Source organism: Kwoniella europaea, chromosome 1 (assembly GCF_036810445.1).
Source record: "Kwoniella europaea PYCC6329 chromosome 1, complete sequence".
In the NCBI taxonomy this organism is placed as follows: Eukaryota; Fungi; Basidiomycota; class Tremellomycetes; order Tremellales; family Cryptococcaceae; genus Kwoniella; species Kwoniella europaea.
In genome coordinates, this window is record NC_089487.1 from 15,548,491 (window position 1) to 15,568,025 (window position 19,535).

The 19,535-nt window shown below is 44.8% G+C and overlaps 9 protein-coding genes across 9 annotated transcripts; 3 read left to right on the forward strand and 6 right to left on the reverse strand.

Annotated features, from left to right (window-relative positions):
- Positions 1 to 308: 308 nt before the first annotated feature.
- V865_005927 (uncharacterized protein) lies at positions 309 to 1,963 on the reverse strand (the record flags this gene model as incomplete). The annotated part of the gene is made up of 7 exons (XM_066229691.1): positions 309 to 717; positions 784 to 851; positions 916 to 978; positions 1,054 to 1,130; positions 1,194 to 1,261; positions 1,345 to 1,407; positions 1,485 to 1,963. The coding sequence occupies 7 exons, from the start codon at positions 1,961 to 1,963 to the stop codon at positions 309 to 311; spliced, it is 1,227 nt and encodes a 408-aa protein (XP_066085788.1).
- A 382-nt stretch (positions 1,964 to 2,345) lies between these two features.
- Positions 2,346 to 2,696, reverse strand: V865_005928 (uncharacterized protein; the record flags this gene model as incomplete). The annotated part of the gene is made up of 1 exon (XM_066229692.1): positions 2,346 to 2,696. One exon carries the CDS (start codon positions 2,694 to 2,696, stop codon positions 2,346 to 2,348), a length of 351 nt encoding a protein of 116 aa, XP_066085789.1.
- A 471-nt stretch (positions 2,697 to 3,167) lies between these two features.
- On the reverse strand, positions 3,168 to 4,953 carry V865_005929 (uncharacterized protein; the record flags this gene model as incomplete). The annotated part of the gene is made up of 6 exons (XM_066229693.1): positions 3,168 to 3,315; positions 3,387 to 3,529; positions 3,589 to 4,240; positions 4,295 to 4,433; positions 4,503 to 4,631; positions 4,698 to 4,953. 6 exons carry the CDS (start codon positions 4,951 to 4,953, stop codon positions 3,168 to 3,170), a joined length of 1,467 nt encoding a protein of 488 aa, XP_066085790.1.
- A 520-nt stretch (positions 4,954 to 5,473) lies between these two features.
- Positions 5,474 to 7,304, forward strand: V865_005930 (uncharacterized protein; the record flags this gene model as incomplete). The annotated part of the gene is made up of 5 exons (XM_066229694.1): positions 5,474 to 5,738; positions 5,796 to 6,173; positions 6,242 to 6,781; positions 6,833 to 6,922; positions 7,048 to 7,304. 5 exons carry the CDS (start codon positions 5,474 to 5,476, stop codon positions 7,302 to 7,304), a joined length of 1,530 nt encoding a protein of 509 aa, XP_066085791.1.
- Positions 7,305 to 7,668: 364 nt separating this feature from the next.
- V865_005931 (4-aminobutyrate transaminase) lies at positions 7,669 to 9,398 on the reverse strand (the record flags this gene model as incomplete). The annotated part of the gene is made up of 6 exons (XM_066229695.1): positions 7,669 to 7,932; positions 8,001 to 8,186; positions 8,253 to 8,675; positions 8,741 to 8,811; positions 8,861 to 9,164; positions 9,219 to 9,398. 6 exons carry the CDS (start codon positions 9,396 to 9,398, stop codon positions 7,669 to 7,671), a joined length of 1,428 nt encoding a protein of 475 aa, XP_066085792.1.
- Positions 9,399 to 10,080: 682 nt separating this feature from the next.
- On the forward strand, positions 10,081 to 11,109 carry V865_005932 (haloacid dehalogenase, type II; the record flags this gene model as incomplete). The annotated part of the gene is made up of 4 exons (XM_066229696.1): positions 10,081 to 10,096; positions 10,155 to 10,175; positions 10,351 to 10,875; positions 10,940 to 11,109. 4 exons carry the CDS (start codon positions 10,081 to 10,083, stop codon positions 11,107 to 11,109), a joined length of 732 nt encoding a protein of 243 aa, XP_066085793.1.
- Positions 11,110 to 11,430: 321 nt separating this feature from the next.
- Positions 11,431 to 12,907, reverse strand: V865_005933 (tartrate dehydrogenase; the record flags this gene model as incomplete). Its single annotated transcript, XM_066229697.1, has 7 exons — positions 11,431 to 11,761; positions 11,832 to 11,908; positions 11,971 to 12,051; positions 12,107 to 12,279; positions 12,356 to 12,622; positions 12,702 to 12,803; positions 12,865 to 12,907. 7 exons carry the CDS (start codon positions 12,905 to 12,907, stop codon positions 11,431 to 11,433), a joined length of 1,074 nt encoding a protein of 357 aa, XP_066085794.1.
- Positions 12,908 to 13,424: 517 nt separating this feature from the next.
- On the forward strand, positions 13,425 to 15,383 carry V865_005934 (uncharacterized protein; the record flags this gene model as incomplete). The annotated part of the gene is made up of 8 exons (XM_066229698.1): positions 13,425 to 13,448; positions 13,504 to 13,665; positions 13,732 to 13,943; positions 14,007 to 14,099; positions 14,165 to 14,377; positions 14,439 to 14,552; positions 14,627 to 14,720; positions 14,805 to 15,383. The coding sequence occupies 8 exons, from the start codon at positions 13,425 to 13,427 to the stop codon at positions 15,381 to 15,383; spliced, it is 1,491 nt and encodes a 496-aa protein (XP_066085795.1).
- A 392-nt stretch (positions 15,384 to 15,775) lies between these two features.
- Positions 15,776 to 18,423, reverse strand: V865_005935 (uncharacterized protein; the record flags this gene model as incomplete). The annotated part of the gene is made up of 7 exons (XM_066229699.1): positions 15,776 to 16,043; positions 16,132 to 16,619; positions 16,733 to 16,975; positions 17,037 to 17,213; positions 17,309 to 17,575; positions 17,637 to 17,963; positions 18,034 to 18,423. The coding sequence occupies 7 exons, from the start codon at positions 18,421 to 18,423 to the stop codon at positions 15,776 to 15,778; spliced, it is 2,160 nt and encodes a 719-aa protein (XP_066085796.1).
- Positions 18,424 to 19,535: the final 1,112 nt, after the last annotated feature.

Sequence of the window (19,535 nt, forward strand, 5' to 3'; positions counted from 1 at the left end):
TGCTATTGGGTAAGTGTGTTTTTGAAGGAGTGAAGAAGATGAGATGAAGAGCAGAAGAAGAATGAAGAAAGGAGAAGAAGGAGAGGGAAGTGAAAAGTTGGGATATCGTTTTGGGGCGAGTGCTATGACCGAAGTATGATCTGATTCAGGGAAAAAGTCTGTTGCCTACCGTTGCCATTTAAATCCGTTTTCAATAAGGCCGGCCCGACTTGCCGCAATCCTAATTGACAGTGCAGCTGCTCCTCTTGACGCATGTGGCACCCCACCAGGTGAAACCATTCATATCGTTCAATCGTGTATGTGTGAAACTACCAACTATCTCTATATCTTCTTCTCCTTCGACGTTTCGTGTCATACCGTCGTCTTTCATCCTTATCCTTATCCCTATATCTATATCTACCATCCCTTCTCTTCTTTCTCTTACTTCTCCACCTACTCAACGTCCCTTCTCTTTGCATTCCATTGTCCCTACTTCCAAACAAAGCTCGTGCAGCCCTTTTGGTCCTGGATCTCCTTACTTTTCTTGGTGTTTTCCTTTTCTGCATCTTCTCTGAATCATCGTCATCTGCCAGAGCCTCGTCAAAATCCTCCAGATCTTCCCAATATCTTACTAGTTGAGATTGTCGTTTCATATGAAAGTAGAGCGGAGGAATGGACGATATGAGGAATGTTATTGCCAATAAGATTGTACAAATCCCCGTTACTGTTAGTGCTTGACTATGTAGGAGTATATCAGCGAATGTAGACTTCATCTAAATGTCCAAACGACAGAGACAGACTCGCCCTGATAATACTCTGTGATCGTGCAGATTGTTCTTTACGCTTGTTTTCAGTATTCTATCGATGATATACTGCATTTGTACATGTTTTTAGCTGCAACAACAAGTGGTCACGTATCTCTCTCATAGCACTTACAGCGATCAAGCAGAGTGTACACGCAGTCAACAAAGTTCCATGTTCGAACCAACCACTCTGTACCTATAACATTGAACAAAATCCAATATATCGATCAAGTCAGTTCCGAGGTTTTGGTTGCAAAAGCAGACCACTCACCGTAGGCTGCCTGGCACGTACTATCCTAAAAGTGGTTATTGAAATAGGCATTATAGCAATCATTGCTGTCACCATCGCTACATCGGTGAAATAGTTGAAAATGAGCTGAAAGTAGCAATGTCGTTTGGAAAGTAGCTCACCGATTCCATGTATAATCAATCCATGAGTGAAGAGAAAATTGAAATCATCACCTGAAGGAGCACTTGCTCTGAACGATATCAATTTAGATCACACCGTACCATGCCATTCATGAGTATCATCCTCTTCTTTCGATCCTCCGGAATCACTTACCTTGACTCTTCGCCTAATAGCTGATCCAGATCGAATAACATATTCTCACCTGAACAGATGATCCTGTCGTCTTATATTAGTGAGCACAAATGTTCTTCATGTTATCCTGTCATCGAATGTATACATGAACTTGCACTCACTCAGTCTTTCGTATATCCTGCAAACACCACCCCCACATATTAACAGTCAACCAACCTCCATCATTCACTTCTTCTTCATCGTCATCTTCCTCATCCTTATTATCATCTTCTATTTGCTGTCTTTTAGTCGGTAGATTCAATACATTATCACTTATCTCCTTTGCCTTACTTTCCACTGAACCCCATTCATCACTTGGTAAATGTACTTTGACGACTGACCAGGTGTTTCTCCAAAGTGGATTCGAACAAGTGAGTAAGTACAGTAAAGTAGCCGATACGAACCAACAAACAATTATACCGACCCTCCATCCGATTAACTTCTTCTTGGATATCTTAGGGTTCTTAATTATAGGTATCTGATTAGTTGCTGAGGTCGTTGATCGACTCAAGGTAGGGTGTTGCTTGATCAATCCTATATTGGATTCTTCGTCTGACGTGCGAGATCGTATGTGTCGCTTTTGACGGAGATGGGATGGCATCATGTTTTGATTTTAGTATAAACATGGGGGATAATCATCTTTCTTCGTTGAGGTTTAGCTTATTGATGATGATTCCGGATTTGATGAGACGGGTTGGTGAACGATCATTGAGTGAGGGATCATGTATCATTGATCATTTCAGTGGATGATGGAAAGAGTTGGCATACACAATAACATGTCAAACAGCCGACATCAAAGGGAGGTCATATGTAATAGGGTCATGTACGGAGAAAGGATCGACATGATGTGAATTACAATATGTAAAGGTGGAGATATTATATCAGGCCTGCACAGATTATTAAAATAATTTGTTAGCATCGTATGAGAATATATACTTCTATCGACTCACCATGATCAATCGTCTAAATCGATTGTCCTTCACTCAAGGAGAAGCTTCAGCCCCCTCTCCACCACCCGCCGTAATCGGCTGAGCATGTTCCACCACCAACTTAGGTCCTTTGTACATCCTGTTCACTTCTGCAGCTCTCTTAATCACCTCTAACTCCTTTTTCTGCTCTTCGAACCATTTCGACAACTCCGTTGGATCTAGCTGCTTCGCTTGCACGGACTCTGTTCCAGGTGCAGGGGAGAGCGACTGAAGGATAGGTTTGAACGTCTGGTGAGAGCGTCGAAGGAAGTATTGGTTAAAGTTGTATGAGGTGAATCGGGATGAAACCGTTTGAAAGGAATTATAGAGTGATTGGATTTCGGAGATGGTTGGTGCGGGAGGCATCCTGATAAATTGAATTGATGCAGGTTTAGCTTCGATATGATGTAGGAGAGACTGGTCAAACGCTTACTTGGAATGATGTGACTTGGGTTATTACAGTGTTGTGTAAGTTATAAGGATCTTTCAGTAGTGATTGGTAAGGGAAGAAAAACATCATCGATCATCATCATCATGATGACGGAGTTCACACGAGTAGCGGCGAATTAGCTTATTTGACAAATGGTCTTAAGGATGATTGCAAAAATGGATTAGCGGGATCAAATTCCCGATTAGTAAAACTTCCTTATGATGCTAAACCCAATCAAATTACAATCCGGGTGCATTGCACGTTCAATCTACAAAAGAAAACCCAATCCGATTCACTCTAACTATTCCATCTATGTTACCTACAAGATAGTCAATACGCCATAATTAAGATATATAATAGATGTACGTGTATTCTTGTTCTGACATCGAGGCTTTGAGCAAATTGCTTTAACCTCTCAATTCATGATTCTTTCCACCTTCCTCTTGATCGTAATCGATCGGTCTGTTCGCAGCGTCTTCTCTCCAGGTTGGGACTTTTTGGATGATCGCAATGGTGAACGGGATACAGAAACCAGCGAGACCAAAGTTGATAGCACTAGAGATATGCGCAGATATGTCAATTGCGAATACACAACGATGAAGACAAATATAAATATGATAACTTACAGAGGGATCATCTTGGTTTTGACGTTCGAGTTGATACCGTACGATACAGCTTGACCGACAGCCTCAACACATCTGAAGACACCTCCAGTTCGGGCATTACCTTGAACATCCGCGGTGAAACAAGAGATCAACCAGTAGATGTACTATTCAACCGGCCTTAAATCAGCGCGATCCCCCTTGTCCGCTGCAAAGGTACACTTACAGTTTGACAGAGGTATCCACAGATTTGCATAATGTAAAATGGGAGATAAGCGTTGGCCCATCCAGAAGAGTTCCAATCGTATTTTGGCGCGTTTGACATTTTCATAAACTTGGTTTGGTTCACGATCAACCATGCGAAACAAGCCATGGAGGGGACCATGAATACCGCGAAGCCAACTTGAGCTCTGAGTCGTTGATTCCATCGTCGATTATCCAAGAAGAATCTACCGAAGATCGAAGTGAAGACGATGATTCCGGAGGGAACAATGAAACTTGACAATGCTCTGGCTCGGACGGTGAAATAGTTGGTCAAGTAGGTACTGAGCACTCCGCCGTAGAAGTAAGAATAGAAACCGATGGGGGCAAGCAAAAGCATTTGTTTGGAAATGAGACATTGCCAAAGTAAGAGGAATTCAGTCTTCCAAGGTTGTTTAGCAGCGAGTAAGATTGGTACCCCGTCAGATCGTCTGACCTTGTGAGGAGGTGAGATCAAGAATGAAATTGGGAAACCAACAGCTTCGATAGCTACGAAAATGAGGTAGGTCGAAGTGGCGATAGCACCCGCAGCGGCGGCTTTGGCATTTCGAGCGAGGGAGATTGAACCTCCGACAAGTTGACCAAGGTTTCGTGCACCGACCCAAATGGCAAGATACCTATCAAAGGCCATCAGCTATAATTCCATGTCTAGTGGGCTTGAATGTACTCACTTTCCTCTTCGTCCTTCTTCAGGATAGGACAGAATGATAGCTGCTTCGGCAACATACCAGAATCCGAAACCGGCACCGTAAAGGAATCGTCCGAAAATCAAGTACCATTGTACACCGTATTTACTGTTGACGTAGTACGCTAGAGGACAGGGTCAGCCAGATCCCATCTATGCCCACACAAGCAAAGTTTGTATGGCCAGCAACTCACCAGATCCGTTGATAGCGAAGGTGGAAGCACCAACGATCAACATCAACTTGATACCCATTCGAGAAGCCAAAGGACCTCCCAGAAGGGAGATCACCGCCACAGCGCAGTACGAGGCACATTGTGCGGCGTCTGATCGGACCGAAAATCAGCTTGGACCCCGAATTTCCAAGGCAAGTGGTGAAGTTGCTAACTTACTAACTGTGTATGGGGTAGCTTGACCACCGCCCCCAAGACCAGAGATAGCATCTGCCATAGCTGGTCCACAAAAGGCCAAGGCCGATACGACACAGATCTGGAAGAGGGAGCTTCGGTAAATGGAATCCCATCTTGATTTCGGAGCGGCAGGGGTAGGTACGACTTGTACTTCGGTAGTAGCGTCCATACCAGGTAAATGGGCATGGGCAGGTACCTCTGCCACTATGGACTTTCGATCTTCTTCGTATTGCGCCATTATGAGATAAGGTTAATCACTTGTCTTCCTTAGCTTGAGCGTTAGGCGTGAATTGTTGGATGAGGGAGGGAAGAATTAATTCATCGATGAATAGATGGCCCTCCTTCATATACCCATGACTCGTCCAATTGGGAGATAACGAACGCATGAAACTCGGTGCCCTTACTCGCCAGATCGAGATCCCTGGGAGATAAAGTCAGGTGACCAATTGGATAACCGCGGGAATTAACCGACGTTAGCCCAAAACTCAAAACGCAGAGGCGACGGCAAATTTGATGAATTGCCAATGAGAGTCCATGTCTACGCGTTTTGGGGTCAGTTTCGGGAAAAGACCCCGAGTAGTCGATCCTATGGGCGGGTCTAAGTCCACTTTCGTCCATTAATTGGTTAATTGGAAAGTTAACGTTATATGTTCGGTGTAACCCGATAACATAACTGCCTTCCCATCTAAAGTACCTAACTTATTTCCAAGTACAATCTTTACTTTGACTGTTCTTAGCAAGACGAATTTGTCGACAAGATGTCTGCAGAGAAGAGCAACCCCTTATTACCCGTCAAAAATCGATTAGAGTCTTTCTGGCTCTCGGAGAGAGATCCAGTACTGCAAAATGCCAGGACGACGGCGGAGCTACCCCGGAATGCCGATGTAGTGATCGTAGGATCTGGTCTGACAGGTGCGATGATCGCTTATCATCTGTACAGCGAGGCAGAGAAGATGGGAAGGAGGATCAACGTGGTGATGCTCGAAGCAGACGAAGTTTGCAGTGGTGCAACAGCAAGAAATGGTAAGTGCCCCCTTTCACACCATTCAACATGACAATTGGTTTATGAGTTATAAACAGGTGGTCACTGTAAACCCATTCCATTCATCGGATTCCGAGCCGAAGCCGCTAAACACGGTCAGAAAGTTGCCAATCATCTTCTCACGTTCGAAGCGGCCGCATTGAAACAATATGCAGATCTTGTTCAGAAAGAAGATATCGATTGCGATATGCATGTCACTCGAGCTTTCGATGTGTGTTTCAAGCCAGAAGACGGTGCGGCAGCTAAGAAAGATTACGAAGCCAGGAAAGCTGCGTTCCCCAGGGATGTCGCCGGTCAAGATATCCGAAGTGTTGATGATCCAAAAGAACTGGAACTGTTGACTGGTATTAAAGGAGGTCACTTTGGAGCCAGTTATCCCGCTGGACACCTTTGGCCTTACAAACTTGCTACTTCTTGTGAGTCCCACTTAACGATACTTTCTCTCACAATGCAATTCCAGCTGATGTGTGTGTTACAAATATAGTGATTCATATCGCCATCAACAAAGGCTTGAATCTCCAAACGCATACTCCCGTCTTGTCCATGAAAAAGTCCGAGGTCTACTCCGGTCAATGGGAAGTAGTGACGCCTAGAGGGTCCATCACCACCTCTCAAGTTATAGTAGCATCCAACGCATACACTTCAGGCTTCCTCCCTGAATTCAAGGAGCTGATCTTCCCTGTTCGAGGCACAGCATGTTCGATCACTCCCGCCCCCTCGCATTCGCATGGTGCCCACCCAGGTCCAATCAAGTATAGTTACGGCTTCAGGCATGGAGCGGGAGATGTGGATTATATGATCCCCCGACAAGGCAGAGGTAGAATCCCAGGACTAGGAGATAGGAGTATCATTCTGGGAGGAGCCAAGAGCCGTTTCTTGGGTGATCTATCTCAATGGTACAATAACAAACAAGACGATCAGTATATGCCCGGTGCGAAGGAATACTTCGAAGGGTTCATGAAGAAGTACTTTGTTGGTTGGAATGGAAACGAACATGGAAATGTAGATAGGGTATGGTCAGGTAGTAAGTGGAACTCTTATTCAAGGGAAGAATAATATAACTAATGATCAACAGTTCTGGGATACTCTTCCGATCTCCTCCCATATGTTGGTGAAGTACCGGACAAACCCGGAGTGTTTGTGTGTGCCGGTTTCACAGGACATGGTAAGCCCATCTCACCTCCCGCGCATTCTACGGGCACACCCACACACAAACACACCCACCCACATTCATACAAACACATTACCTGAATGTCGGATTGTGAAACACTCGCTGATGAGCTATCTCAGGTATGCCTCGAATCCCAGGATGTACCGCCGCGATATCTTCTCTAGTGGCCTCGAGAATCAAGGACGGATTTATCACCTCGACAGCCCAAAAGGCTTTCGAAGATTCTTTACCCCAGCCATACTGGTTGACCCAAGAACGATATACCTCGAGAGTCAATCTGATTCAGAATATGATGAAGGGAGATAAGACGAAGGGAGCATTGCAAAATTCGGATGAAGCTGTCATGGCTGGTAAAGCCGTAAGAGCCAAGTTGTAATTTGAATACAAGGATAAATTCATAGTAGTTGTACAATTTCATGAGAATATCAAGTAATATATAGATATATATGGTACTCGAGTATGCATTTAATGGTTTTTGCTTCTGTCAGTACGTGATGAGAACCTGGGTGAATAATGACTTGCATAAGAATTGAGCTTATGACTTAAGCCTTGAGCTCAAGATTATGACTGCCGTGGATTTGCTACACTATCGTGATCACAGTGATAGCACAAACTCGATTGTTCTTAGAGTGCCATGAACTGGTATCTTACATCGTTGTCATCCGACGAGAATGTTTGCAGATGATGCATAAGGAACAAAGCTACCGGAAATACAAAAAACGACCAATGTAATAACCCATCTATTTGCCCTCTACTCCTTTAGCGACCTCCTTGACAGCCTCCTTCATGGTACTCAACATCTCATCAACCTCATCTTCACTCAAGGTCAAGGCTGGGATCAATCTCAATACAGGGTAGATACTAGTGGTCAACACCAAAAGACCTCTATCGTAACATGCGTTTTGTACCAGTGTGTTAAGGTTTCCTGGAAGGGTGATATCGCCTCTGGAGTGTTTTCCGGTAAGTTTGGATTTGGGGTCTTTGAATTCGATAGCAATCATCAACTAACAGTTAACCGGAATATCAGCATCAGGCGAACACCAGTAGAACCGATTACGAATAGTATACTTACACCTTGACCTCTGACTTCTTCGATCATCCACCCTCCATTTTCGGTATCCGCTTGGATCTCTTTCAAGCCCTTGAAGATCTGTTCTGATCTGGCGTTGACATGGCCTAGTATATCGTGGGTTCGCATATATCGAGTAGTAGCGAGAGCAGCAGCGCATGCAACCACGTTACCAGAGTATGTACCACCCTAAAGAGATCGACCGGACTGATCAGCTCAACCTCGACCATATAAATTTGATGTAAGGCGACTTACCAGAGAACCAGGTTGCATAGCACTCATGATCTCGCTACGAGTGACGATACCAGAAATTGGCATACCATTGGCGAAACCTTTAGCGAAGACCATTAAATCAGGTCTCACACCTGCTGAATGTTCAATGGCGAATGTCTTTCCAGTCCTGCAGAAACCAGTTTGGATTTCATCCACCACAAGCATTATACCGTGTTTGTCAGAGAGTTGTCGAAGGTGTTTGATGTATGCTGGAGGGGTTGGAACGTATCCACCTTCACCGATGACAGGTTCCAAGAAGATCGCTGCTGTGTCCTCAGGAGCGGTCTGCTGTTGAAGAAGGTTCTCGATACCTAAAATAGCTTGCTCTACGAGGACTTCTTCAGGGGTCTCTTTGGGTAATCCCATAGCGTGCCAATATGGGAATGGAGTGGTGTACACGCATGGCTAGATATGCACTGAGGTCAGCGAGATGGAATGTGGTAAGTAAAAACAAAGAAAATTGTACTCACCATGAGCGGTCCGGTACCCTTGAAGAAAGAGGTTTTCGATCGTGTCAAAGCGGCAGCACCGGAAGTTCGGCCTGTACACTGGTCAGTATGACAGTAGAGAGCAAAGGATGATTGACTTACCGTGGTAACCACCTTGCATAACAACGATGTTGTTTCTCCTAGTTTTGGTTCTAGCGACTTTGATAGCAGCTTCGATAGCTTCCGAACCTGAGTTCCAGAAGAAGAAGCTGTCCAAACTTGGATCAGGCATCATGGTGAGTAACGATTCGACAAGTTGGACGTAAGGTTCAGATAGACCGATAGCGCATTGTACGTGGATGATAGATTGGGCTTGAGCGATGATAGCAGCAGTGACATCTGGGTGAGCATGTCCGAGGGAGGTCACTCCAATACCAGAAGTGAAGTCGAGCAATCTTTGGTTATCCTATATGACAACCTCGTCAGACAAATGTTACACATGGAATTAGATAAGACTTACAGTGGTGAGTACTCTCAAACCCTTGCCCTCCTTAAAAACATGATCACGTAGTCTACCCAAACCTTTGGTGATGTGCTTGTCAGCGATACCTTGAAGACCTTGAGTCGAGGTGGTTAGAGGCAAAGGCTTCGAAGCCGAAGGAAGAAGTGGAATTTCCGAGGTGGTAGCTACAGAAGGCATTTTGGCTGATTTCAAGTGTGCGAGTGTATGAGAAGGATCATCAACATTGAAAGTCAACTCAGAGTTTTCTATCTTCAACTTTCAACTGGACACTCTCTTTTCGACATTCTGACAGTATCTCAAGACTTCGGTTATACCGAGGAGGAGGCATGCGGGCAACCTTGACATGACCATTCTACCCGAAGAGCAATGGAGACTTCCGATTGGTGATGACCCTATCCGTCGGCACGAAGATATGACAACGCTGGACATGGAGGGCGAGAAGAGGAAGATACGATATGCATGACTGATTCTGTGGAATGGGCGAAGAGGAGGGAAAGACAATGCGATTCCTGTTTCTTAGCTCGTTGATTGGCTCAGGGTCAGAGGGATGTAACGCTGTGTGGAACAGAGGGCCTAAGCGCGGATCAAACGATCAACCGTCGCCAGGTACCATCAATTCCAAATCCAATCCAGATCCAGTTTTGTTAGCCGAAGCATCGGTCATCTCCATTCTCGGACCGACCAAAGTCACTCATGTGATTCACCTCGACATCCCACATTCTAAGATAAGTCAATGGACTACTTTGATATTCATCTCATCACCTTTGCATATACATTCCTACATCCTTGAACATACATACTAGCATCCCTTAAGCCGTATACTCTGAAGTCAGCACCTATCAGAACACATCGATCCATCATGCCTTCTGTTGTCTGTGAGTGGTCCTGTGTCCATATCCATATGGAGTAAAGCTGATAGAGGTCACCTCGTAGTTGACGTTGTCGGAACTTGCTGTAAGTTGAGAATGAAACAACATTCATCAAATGTAGAGGATAAGATCACTGACAATCCCTGACATCCTCTTCCTACCTGATTCGTCCTTCACTTCTTGTCGACTCACAATCCGTTCGTGGATCATCTTCCTGAACTCCCATCCATCACTTCCACCCTGTTCCCACACACCTACAGTCTCCTACGATAATGGAGCAGAAGCTCTCCAAGCTCGACTGGGGCACAAGCTCGCCAAGTACGGTATCCCTTCCAAACTCCTCTTCTACGCCTGGGTGTGCGGTACGGAGCGAGATTACTCCTACTTATCGCAGATCAAACAGTACAAGCCATTCTTCGAAATCTTGTCCAACACCCTTACGAGAGTACTTTTCCAAGCTGGTATACCCGCTGAGGACCTGGAGGGCTTCTTCACCGCTGAAGATGTAGAATATATCAGGGAGGAATACAAGAAGCTCAAACCCCGACCAGGATTGAAAGAGATGATGCAGACTCTCCGAGACGGTGGATTCGAAGTTTGGTGTTGTTCCGATGCCAATGTTGACCGAGTGAAAGGATACTTCGATCATGCCGGTGTCGAAATGCCATTGGATCATGTATTGTCCGCCGATATGGTCAAAGCTGGTAAACCTGAACCAGCAGTTTACAAATTCGCAAGGGAGAAAGCTGGGTCTGATCAACCTGGAGAAGTTTCTGTCTTCGCTGGTGAGTGCCAATCAGATCATGTGTCCTGGAAAAAAAGGCAACCCAGCTGATGTGATTCGTATAGCTTCGCACGCTTGGGATATCGCTGCTGCGAAATCAGCAGGTTTCCTCACGGCTTACACCACCACTTACGAGCTGGATCCATGTGAATCGATCTTTGGTACCGCCGACCTCGTCACTCCCGACCTTGTCTCATTGGGTAAAGGTATCGTAGAGAAATGGGGAAAGAAATAGGTTTAGTGATTTGTACCATATATACCAGTATACAGTATGCATGCAGCCTTAATCTAGAGTAAACCAGTCGCAATCGTTGTTACCCCAACACCCTCAACCGCATATCCAAAGTCACTGAACATGCGGGCTTTGCTTGTTTCGCTTGTTTCGCTGTGTGATAGTACGCTTTAAGCTCACCAGAATTTTCTTTAAATGGTGTCAGGGCCTGTCGAAGGATACTGTAAACATTGCTTTTTTCCTAGCATGCTGTATCACTTCACCACATATACGCTACTGTGCAATCAAATAGATCTATGCATCCAGACTATGAATTACACAAACTTATTGACCCTCTATGAGTTTGATGACTACATCAGTCACCTCGTCAGTTTTCAATTTCCCCCCTAAATCACCTGTAGTTTGACCTTTTGCAATACTGGTCTTACAGGCTTTTTCGATGATTTCAGCAGCGTTTTCTTCACCCAACCACCTCAGCATCTCGGCAGCAGACATAATAGCTGCAATAGGGTTGGCAAGGTTCTTACCCATGATGTCGAAAGCAGCCCCGTGGACTGGCTCGAAGAGTGATGGTGATTTACGAGTAGGATCAAGAGATGAGGAATGGGCGATACCGATTGATCCGGATACCCCCGCTGCCAAGTCTGATAGAATGCTATAATACGTGCAGGTGTTAGCTGTGTCACACCACAGCTGGTGAGAGAGCTAAAGTCAAGCGAACTTACTCTCCGTGAAGGTTGGTGGTGACGATAGTATCGAGTGTTTTGGGCTTGGTGACCATTCGGACGGTCATTGCGTCCACCTATGACGTGTGATATCAACATAGGCCGGCAGCACATATTCGAGATGAAGAAAAGTACGTACAAGCATTTTATCCCATTTGACATCGGGGAAGTCTTTAGAGACAATCTCTGCAACTTCATCCCAGAGGACCAGACCGTATCTCTTTCATTATCAAATCAGCGCAAGATCAGGTATTCTGTCGACAACAAAAACCTACCTGAGCATTACTCTTACTGACGACTGTCAATAACTTTCGTGGTCTCTTTTGAGCGGTCTCAAATGCGAATCTCATAACTCTCTCTACACCTTTTCGAGTGAACACAGCTACTTCCGTTGCTGTTTCCCATTCTGTACCAGCGTGAGTTCGACCACCTTGACCTGCATATTCGCCTGATAGTATGCATTGTTGCAATTCAGCTACAGTATATTCCCTTTGATGGTATGGTCCTGGGTGTACAGTACTGACCTTCAGTGTTTTCTCGAATAATCACCCAGTCCAGGTCACCCGGTTGGGCATTAGTGATCCTTGGTGGAATACCAGGTAAGATGGCTGAAGGTCTCACATTGACGTATTGTTGGAATTTTTGTCTCATGGGTAAGATCAAGTCCCATAATGAGATATGATCCGGGACATCTGGATCACCAACCGCACCAAAGAAAATAGCATCAGACTTTCGTAGATGTTCCAGCCAGCCTTCGGGGGTATATGATCCTTGAGCTTTGTATCGGGCACCTGGATCATCACAGGCATGTCAGTCTCATCATGCCCAAGCAAATCTGATGGATGAGATCTTGGGTCGCTGTTGACTCACTTCCGTAATCGAGTTCATCAAATTTCAGCTCAAAGCCCCCTACTTTCTTTTGTACTGCTCGAAGAACCTCCAAGGTGGATGCAGTAACTTCGATACCGATACCTAGAGTAATCGGTCCTCAGCAAGGCAAGACTGAAGAGTGATAGGGGATAGCTATACTCACCATCTCCAGCGATGACGGCGATGTTGTGTTGACGAGTTGACATTTTGTTCGTACTTTCTCGATTTTCTTAGTTGTAATTCTCGCTATGCCAAAGAAGAGGTGGACTCTAGAAAACTTGTATGTTCAGTGGGTGTATCCAGAGACCTATCGAAAGTATTCCAGCTACTTTGGTCTGTCAATGGCTAGCAGGGAACAGCACCTCTGTTCCAAGTCAAATGGTACACTACTCGCGAGCATCGGATTTCGGCCCAGACGTGAATCGGAACCAAATAAACCCTCACCTTCGGCTAACGGTTCTCAGTCGAAGAAGCGTCGGCAAAGTTAAGAGAGTCAAGGATCACTTGTATCCGATATTCCGGTAACTTGACGTATGCTTGCAGTTCGGTAGAATGGTAACTTCAATGGAATGGATTTCTGAAATTTCGTTTGTCTGGCTCTCCAGCTAGCTAGCTATTCACCTGCTTGTCAACTCGTAGGAGCAACTCAAAGTCAATTTCATACTAGTACATCTACGCCTTCTCCAGATTGTCACCATACATCCACTTATTGCCATATCCACAATGTCCAAAACCCAAGACCTCACTGTAAGCTCGCCTTCCTCTTCAGCTTTCAGCAGTCACTAATGTTGCCCTGCTTTAGGCTTTACTGTCCGACTCAGACTTGTTCCGTTCCCAAGGGTACATCAACGGACAATGGGTATCGGCATCAGACGGGGCTACCTTCCCCTTGACCAACCCAGCTACAGGAGCTAAGCTCGCTGATATGCCCCATATGCCTAGAACACAGGTTGCAGAAGCCATTGTATGTTCGGATCCACCTCTCTCTCACGGATATATCTTTGCTGATTGGATGTCTGTCGTGATATAGGATGCAGCCAAAGCTGCTTTACCTTCATGGTCAGCTTTGACAGCTTACCAGCGATCTGCTTACTTACTCAAACTACATGCGTTGATGGAAGAACATGCCCAAGATCTCGGTACGATCCTCTGCGTGGAAAATGGTAAACCATTGGCGGAAGCTAAAGGAGAAATCGCATATGGTGCTTCGTTCATGCAATGGAATGCTGCTGAGGGGTTGAGGTGGGTCCAAATCCACAGATCATCACTGTGAGGGATATATACTGATTTAGGTGACGTGTATAGGACATATGGTCAAACTATCCCTAGTCCATATCCTGGTACGAGAAATATCGTGATCAAGCAGCCCATAGGAGTATGTGGTCTGATCACTCCTTGGTATGTACATTTTCCCACCTATAGTTCGAATGACAACCCGTTAATGAAAGATCCATGGGTCGTAGGAACTTCCCCAACGCCATGATCACTCGAAAGATGGCTCCTGCCCTGGCAGCAGGATGTACAGTAGTCATCAAAGCACCTGCCGAAACTCCCCTTTCAGCTTTGGCTATGGCCGTCCTGTGTGAGAGAATCGGTATACCCGCTGGAGTAGTCAATGTGGTAGTTATGGATAAAGGTGATAGGGAGGCTGCAGCGGGTCTGGAATTATGTGAAAAGTGAGTTAATCAAGAAAATGCCAAGGAATCGGGCTGACAATAGGTATTGATACTATTGTAGCCCCAAAGTATCGAAGATCTCGTTCACGGGTTCAACCCCAGTCGGTAGATTACTCATGAAGCAGAGTAGCTCAACTTTAAAGAAACTATCTTTTGAATTAGGTGGTAATGCAGCGTGAGTATCGAATACAGTATATGAATATATCGCAACCGAGCTCTTCTAGCTGACACTATGTTCGTTATATCTAGCTTTATCATTTTTGACGATGCGGATCTCGAAACTGCCGTTAAAGGTGTGATCGCCTCCAAGTTCCGAGCTGCGGGTCAAACATGTGTTTGTGCCGTGAGTATTAGAGTGCCCATTAAACAGTAAATGTCAAAATATCTGATTGGCATGTTGTCTGTTTTTTTTTTTCTTTTTGGGCAGAACCGAATCTTCGTCCACTCCAAAATATACAATGAATTCGCTTCTTTGCTCGCTGAGAAGGTCAAAGAGCTAAAGGTAGGAAACGGTCTGGATGAAGGGGTTCTCATCGGTCCATTGGTTAATGTCAGAGGAGTAGAGAAAGTCGAGCGACACGTACAAGATGCCGTATCAAAAGGAGCTAAAGTATTAGTCGGTGGATCAAGAATTAAGAGTGAAAATGCAGAAGGAGAATCATGTTTCTTCCAACCTACCGTCTTAGTGGATGTACCGAAAGAATGTTACGTAGCTTCAGAAGAGACTTTCGGACCTTTGGCACCACTTTTCAAATTCGATGATGAAGATGATGTGGTCAATCGAGCGAATTCCTCGGAAGTTGGTCTAGCAGGATACTTCTTCACGAACGATCTGGCGAGATCTAATAGGGTAGCGGAGAGGTTGGAAGTCGGTATGGTAGGTGTCAATACCGGTGTGATTGCCCAGGCTTGTATTCCATTTGGAGGTGTCAAACAATCTGGTTTTGGAAGAGAAGGAGGACCAGGTGGCATCAATGAATTCCAAATTGAAAAGGTGAGTTGTTGATTTGTCCATCCATATTTCATTTTTGTCTATGTCTAGTACACACAAGGTTGATTATCTTTTGCTGATCATCTGAATTACCGATGTAGCTCATCACTATCGGTGGTATATAGTAAGATAAGTCCAAACATTAGATATTCATTCGTATATGCATTTTCATCTTTCATCAAATACATCTATTCAATCTATAAGAAATCAATCAAGTTACAAAGACAACATGCAGTATCGTATATATGTGTAAAAGTGATACTAATGATACATTGGTTATGTAGGAAGATAATCGAGGCCAGCTCTATAATCTTTCCTTTTGGGGATTTGGTTGTATTTCATCTTTCTTCTTTTGCTAATCATTTACGATATTGCTATGATTGTTATGATCATCCCTAGATTCAACCTTAGAATCCAGGTCCACTAGGTTTGAATCCGAGATCATATATCTTCCTCTCGAAATCCACCAAATTAACATCATCTTTCCACTGTACCACTTCTATAGGACTCTGCTCCCAATCTGGATAAATCACACCGACAAACTCTTCTTCTTCATTTTCTTCTGATTTAGGTGTATCTTCCGACGACGGGTTTTGTGCTTCTAAGATCGCTTTTCTTTCGGCATCTGCTTCTTTACGGTCTTCAGGTCTTGGATCGATGTATTCCAGGTCGATACTGCGGATTGAACGAGAGAAAAAGTTAGGTCCCGTTCTTTGTCATACTCGATGGCCTGAAAGGACTGAAAGGACCCAAAATTACTCACCACAAAGCAGATATCCATCCACCATGATATTTGACTTTAACACCTCTCTCTCTGGCCGCTCTGCGCATGATCATCTCCTTTGCGGGTGCTCTCGCAGATCCATCTTCCTGAGCATCCGCAAGCATATCACAATCGACATCGCCCAATCCGGGTTTATTGTCGTCGGCGGGTTTACGTGAAGGTTCGTCCAACCTCGCCGTGGAGGGTGTGGCAGGCCAAGTGTTGAATAATGGTAATTGTTTAGTCCTACCCCATGAGAATCCTCGACCTACACCTGAAGGGATCTGTTTGAGGAGATTGTAATGTACGAAGAGAGGTTCACCCCATGAATCATGTTGAAGCATCGTATGAGAGCAGAAATCACCGGAAGCTGTACCGGATGGTAAGGCGGCTGCTCCGACCCATCGGCCGGGGACGGCCCATCGCTTTCGTAATGCCAAGAGAGCCCATCGGAATATATCCTTGTCACCGTCAGAAAAGTAGAACCACTATTGAGGAGGACAAAGGTTAGTTTGATGCCCTCTGTGACATACTTGGGAGAGAGATTTTGCGTCCTAACAACGAAGATGGTCTGGACTATGTAAATTGGCAGATCACTCACAAACTCATGATTCTCCAACATATACTTGATCAATAAGAAGACATCCAAATGTAATTTTTTATCGACAAACATCTGACCAGTCTCCATCTCCCATTCGTTCCTACACTTCACACCGATAATTGACCAGATGGGATTATTCGCGGAAGTCTTCCAATAATCTGGGGTCGCCCATATACCCAATCGCTGGTAATTGGGCGCATCGAACATGTACGCTGGATCACGTGTGGGTATCGAATCGGAGTCCTAAACACAATGTTGATTTGTAAATTACTGCTCCGACAAACAATGGCGTTGAGGTACTTACGAGGTACAAGACTTCTCTGAAAGGACTTTGTACCACTGCGAGAGCTTTGAGATGATAAGACTTATTCTTCTTTGCATCCCTGGTTTGCCCTAACGCTTCTACCAATTCCGCACCCAATTCCTTCAACTCGTCTCGGATAGGATCATCGTCATTGGGTCGTTCACTTGGGAAATGATACTACAGCGTTACAAAACAACTAGACATCAGCTTTTGTTCCCTTAAACCACCAGAGGGAGAAGAGTATAGTCCATGTCTAGAATGACCACACTCACAATCTGTACAGGTAATTCACTACCGTAACTCCTTAACATACCCAAACTCCATTTAACTCTTTGTAAAGTATCGGCATTTCCAGCAACCATTACTATACCTCTACCTTCACCGTAATTCTCATGTTCACCCGATTCCAACACTCCCTCCATATGATTTATCAATTCCATCCTATACTCATGGAGGGAAGTTCGGTTGACCGATGCCCAGATATTGGCGGAATGCTGGATCATGTGAGTATTGTGTTGTTGATCGATCGTATCGCATTGCTGCGAACCAAAAACAATCAGCATCAGCACTGATCGGGGGAAAGGATTCGTGATGACTCACTTCCAAATTCCATTGAACGAAACCACCATGTTCTACTTCACCTTCCACCTCACCTCTTCCACCTGGAGCGTCTCTCCATGCATCCAGCCTTTGTCTTAGACTCGCAGTGAGTGGTAGAGGGTCCGAAGCTATATCGATCTCCCTCTTACCTTCGGAGGCAGCATTGGAATATATGGACTTGTGTTTGACTCCGGACGGAGTGGATAGCTTGAATGGGTATTTAAAGGGTCTTTTAGGTTTGTAAGGTTTGGATAGATCGTCGTTTGTCGACAGATCGTCAGAGTTGGGTATTCGCGAAGAGGAATAAGAAGAAGAAAGGGCCATTTGCTGATTTGATCATCATACCAAAACCTCAATCAGCTTATGACATTCTGCAAGATAGGAGTGGGCAACTCACTCTAACGTCAGAATGATGTAAACCCAAAACCATCAATCCCACAACCAATATCAATAGTAACACTCTTCTTATCAAACTACTTGGTAAACCTTTTCTCAAAGCGATCTTCAACCTGGTCAATCCACCATACTGATAAGATGGGAATGGATAACTACCCATACCACCATTCTCTAAATTACCTGGACTAGGAGGTAAGAGGGGTGTCTGACAATCTACATCTCCACCTTCGGAACTATCCTGTGGCGATTCAGAATGTAGGTTCGATTTGGTTTCTGGCGAGTTATCTGGGATGGGCGATAATTGTGAGGGGTTGTAGGGTTTGGAGAAGAATGGTGAGGATTTTTCGGCTAGGGGGATATGTAATTTCGGTTTAGGTGTTGGAGAGGGCATTTTTGACTAGGCGGGCTGATTTGGTTTGGGATGGGGCAAGCTGATGAAGGTTTTGATGATTCAGTACCGTATGTCGTGACCTTGATGATAGTATGTATATATAGGATCTTGTGTTGGAATGATAGACGGAAAGGCTATATATCGCTTTGCTGTTTTGTATAGCTTTACTAGGAACTCGTTCGTTAATCCTAGCTGAGAGACTCAGCTTGCTGAGTCGTAGTCGTTCAATACTATTAATTCTGGGTGATATCGTAGCCTGTTCAAAGACAAACAATCAGTCCTGCTCCTACCGAGTCTAGGTCCATTGAGCAATCCACGTTTCATGCTTTGCCCGTAGTAACACAAGACTCCATAGCAAACTCGCAGTCAAGCGACCGACTTCCAAAAATGGAACAAAAAAAATGGAGGAACCGCAATCTTGTCGATAGAAGCTTCCGCAGTCGCAGTCCACAGAAAAAAAACCATACGAAATCGGAATTGAACTCGGTATGAGTTTAGGAAATCGTGATCATGTATATAGAACTCTGAGCGGGGTGCATTTGAGAGGCAAAGCAAGAACTAATCCTCGTCCTGTCTTTTCGTATCCTATCCATGTAGACAGAGCGATTCTCGATGATCTTCCAAGTGACCTTCGATTCCGGAAGATAAGAAGAATTGAAAAGAGACTCACCTCGATCTGCGCAGATCACAGTACCCTGTCCTTTCTTTACTTTGAAGCGACTTGTATTATCCACAACAAGTTATGAGTACGATCGACATCGTATTGTGTACCAAGATGACCAACTTTAGAACCTTTGTTTCATGATCTCTCTGTTTGCATGCATACTGCGAATACGTCTCATCACCGCAGCCAACCAACCTGTAACAAGCTATAGATAGAAGTAGGAAATAGATTTTTTCTTAGTATGACGCTATGTGATACGCAGTCGATTGGACCCTGAACCCAGAATGTCACTCAGTTCTAGAAGCACATGCGGAGATAGACCAATTAATTACCTTCAAGAACATCCATCCATACACATGGCAGATGGCTGTTGCAGATAGATGAGATCAACACAAGTACTATCAGATGAGGAACCAACTCTTCGCTCGTATCAAAGTATATATGAGGA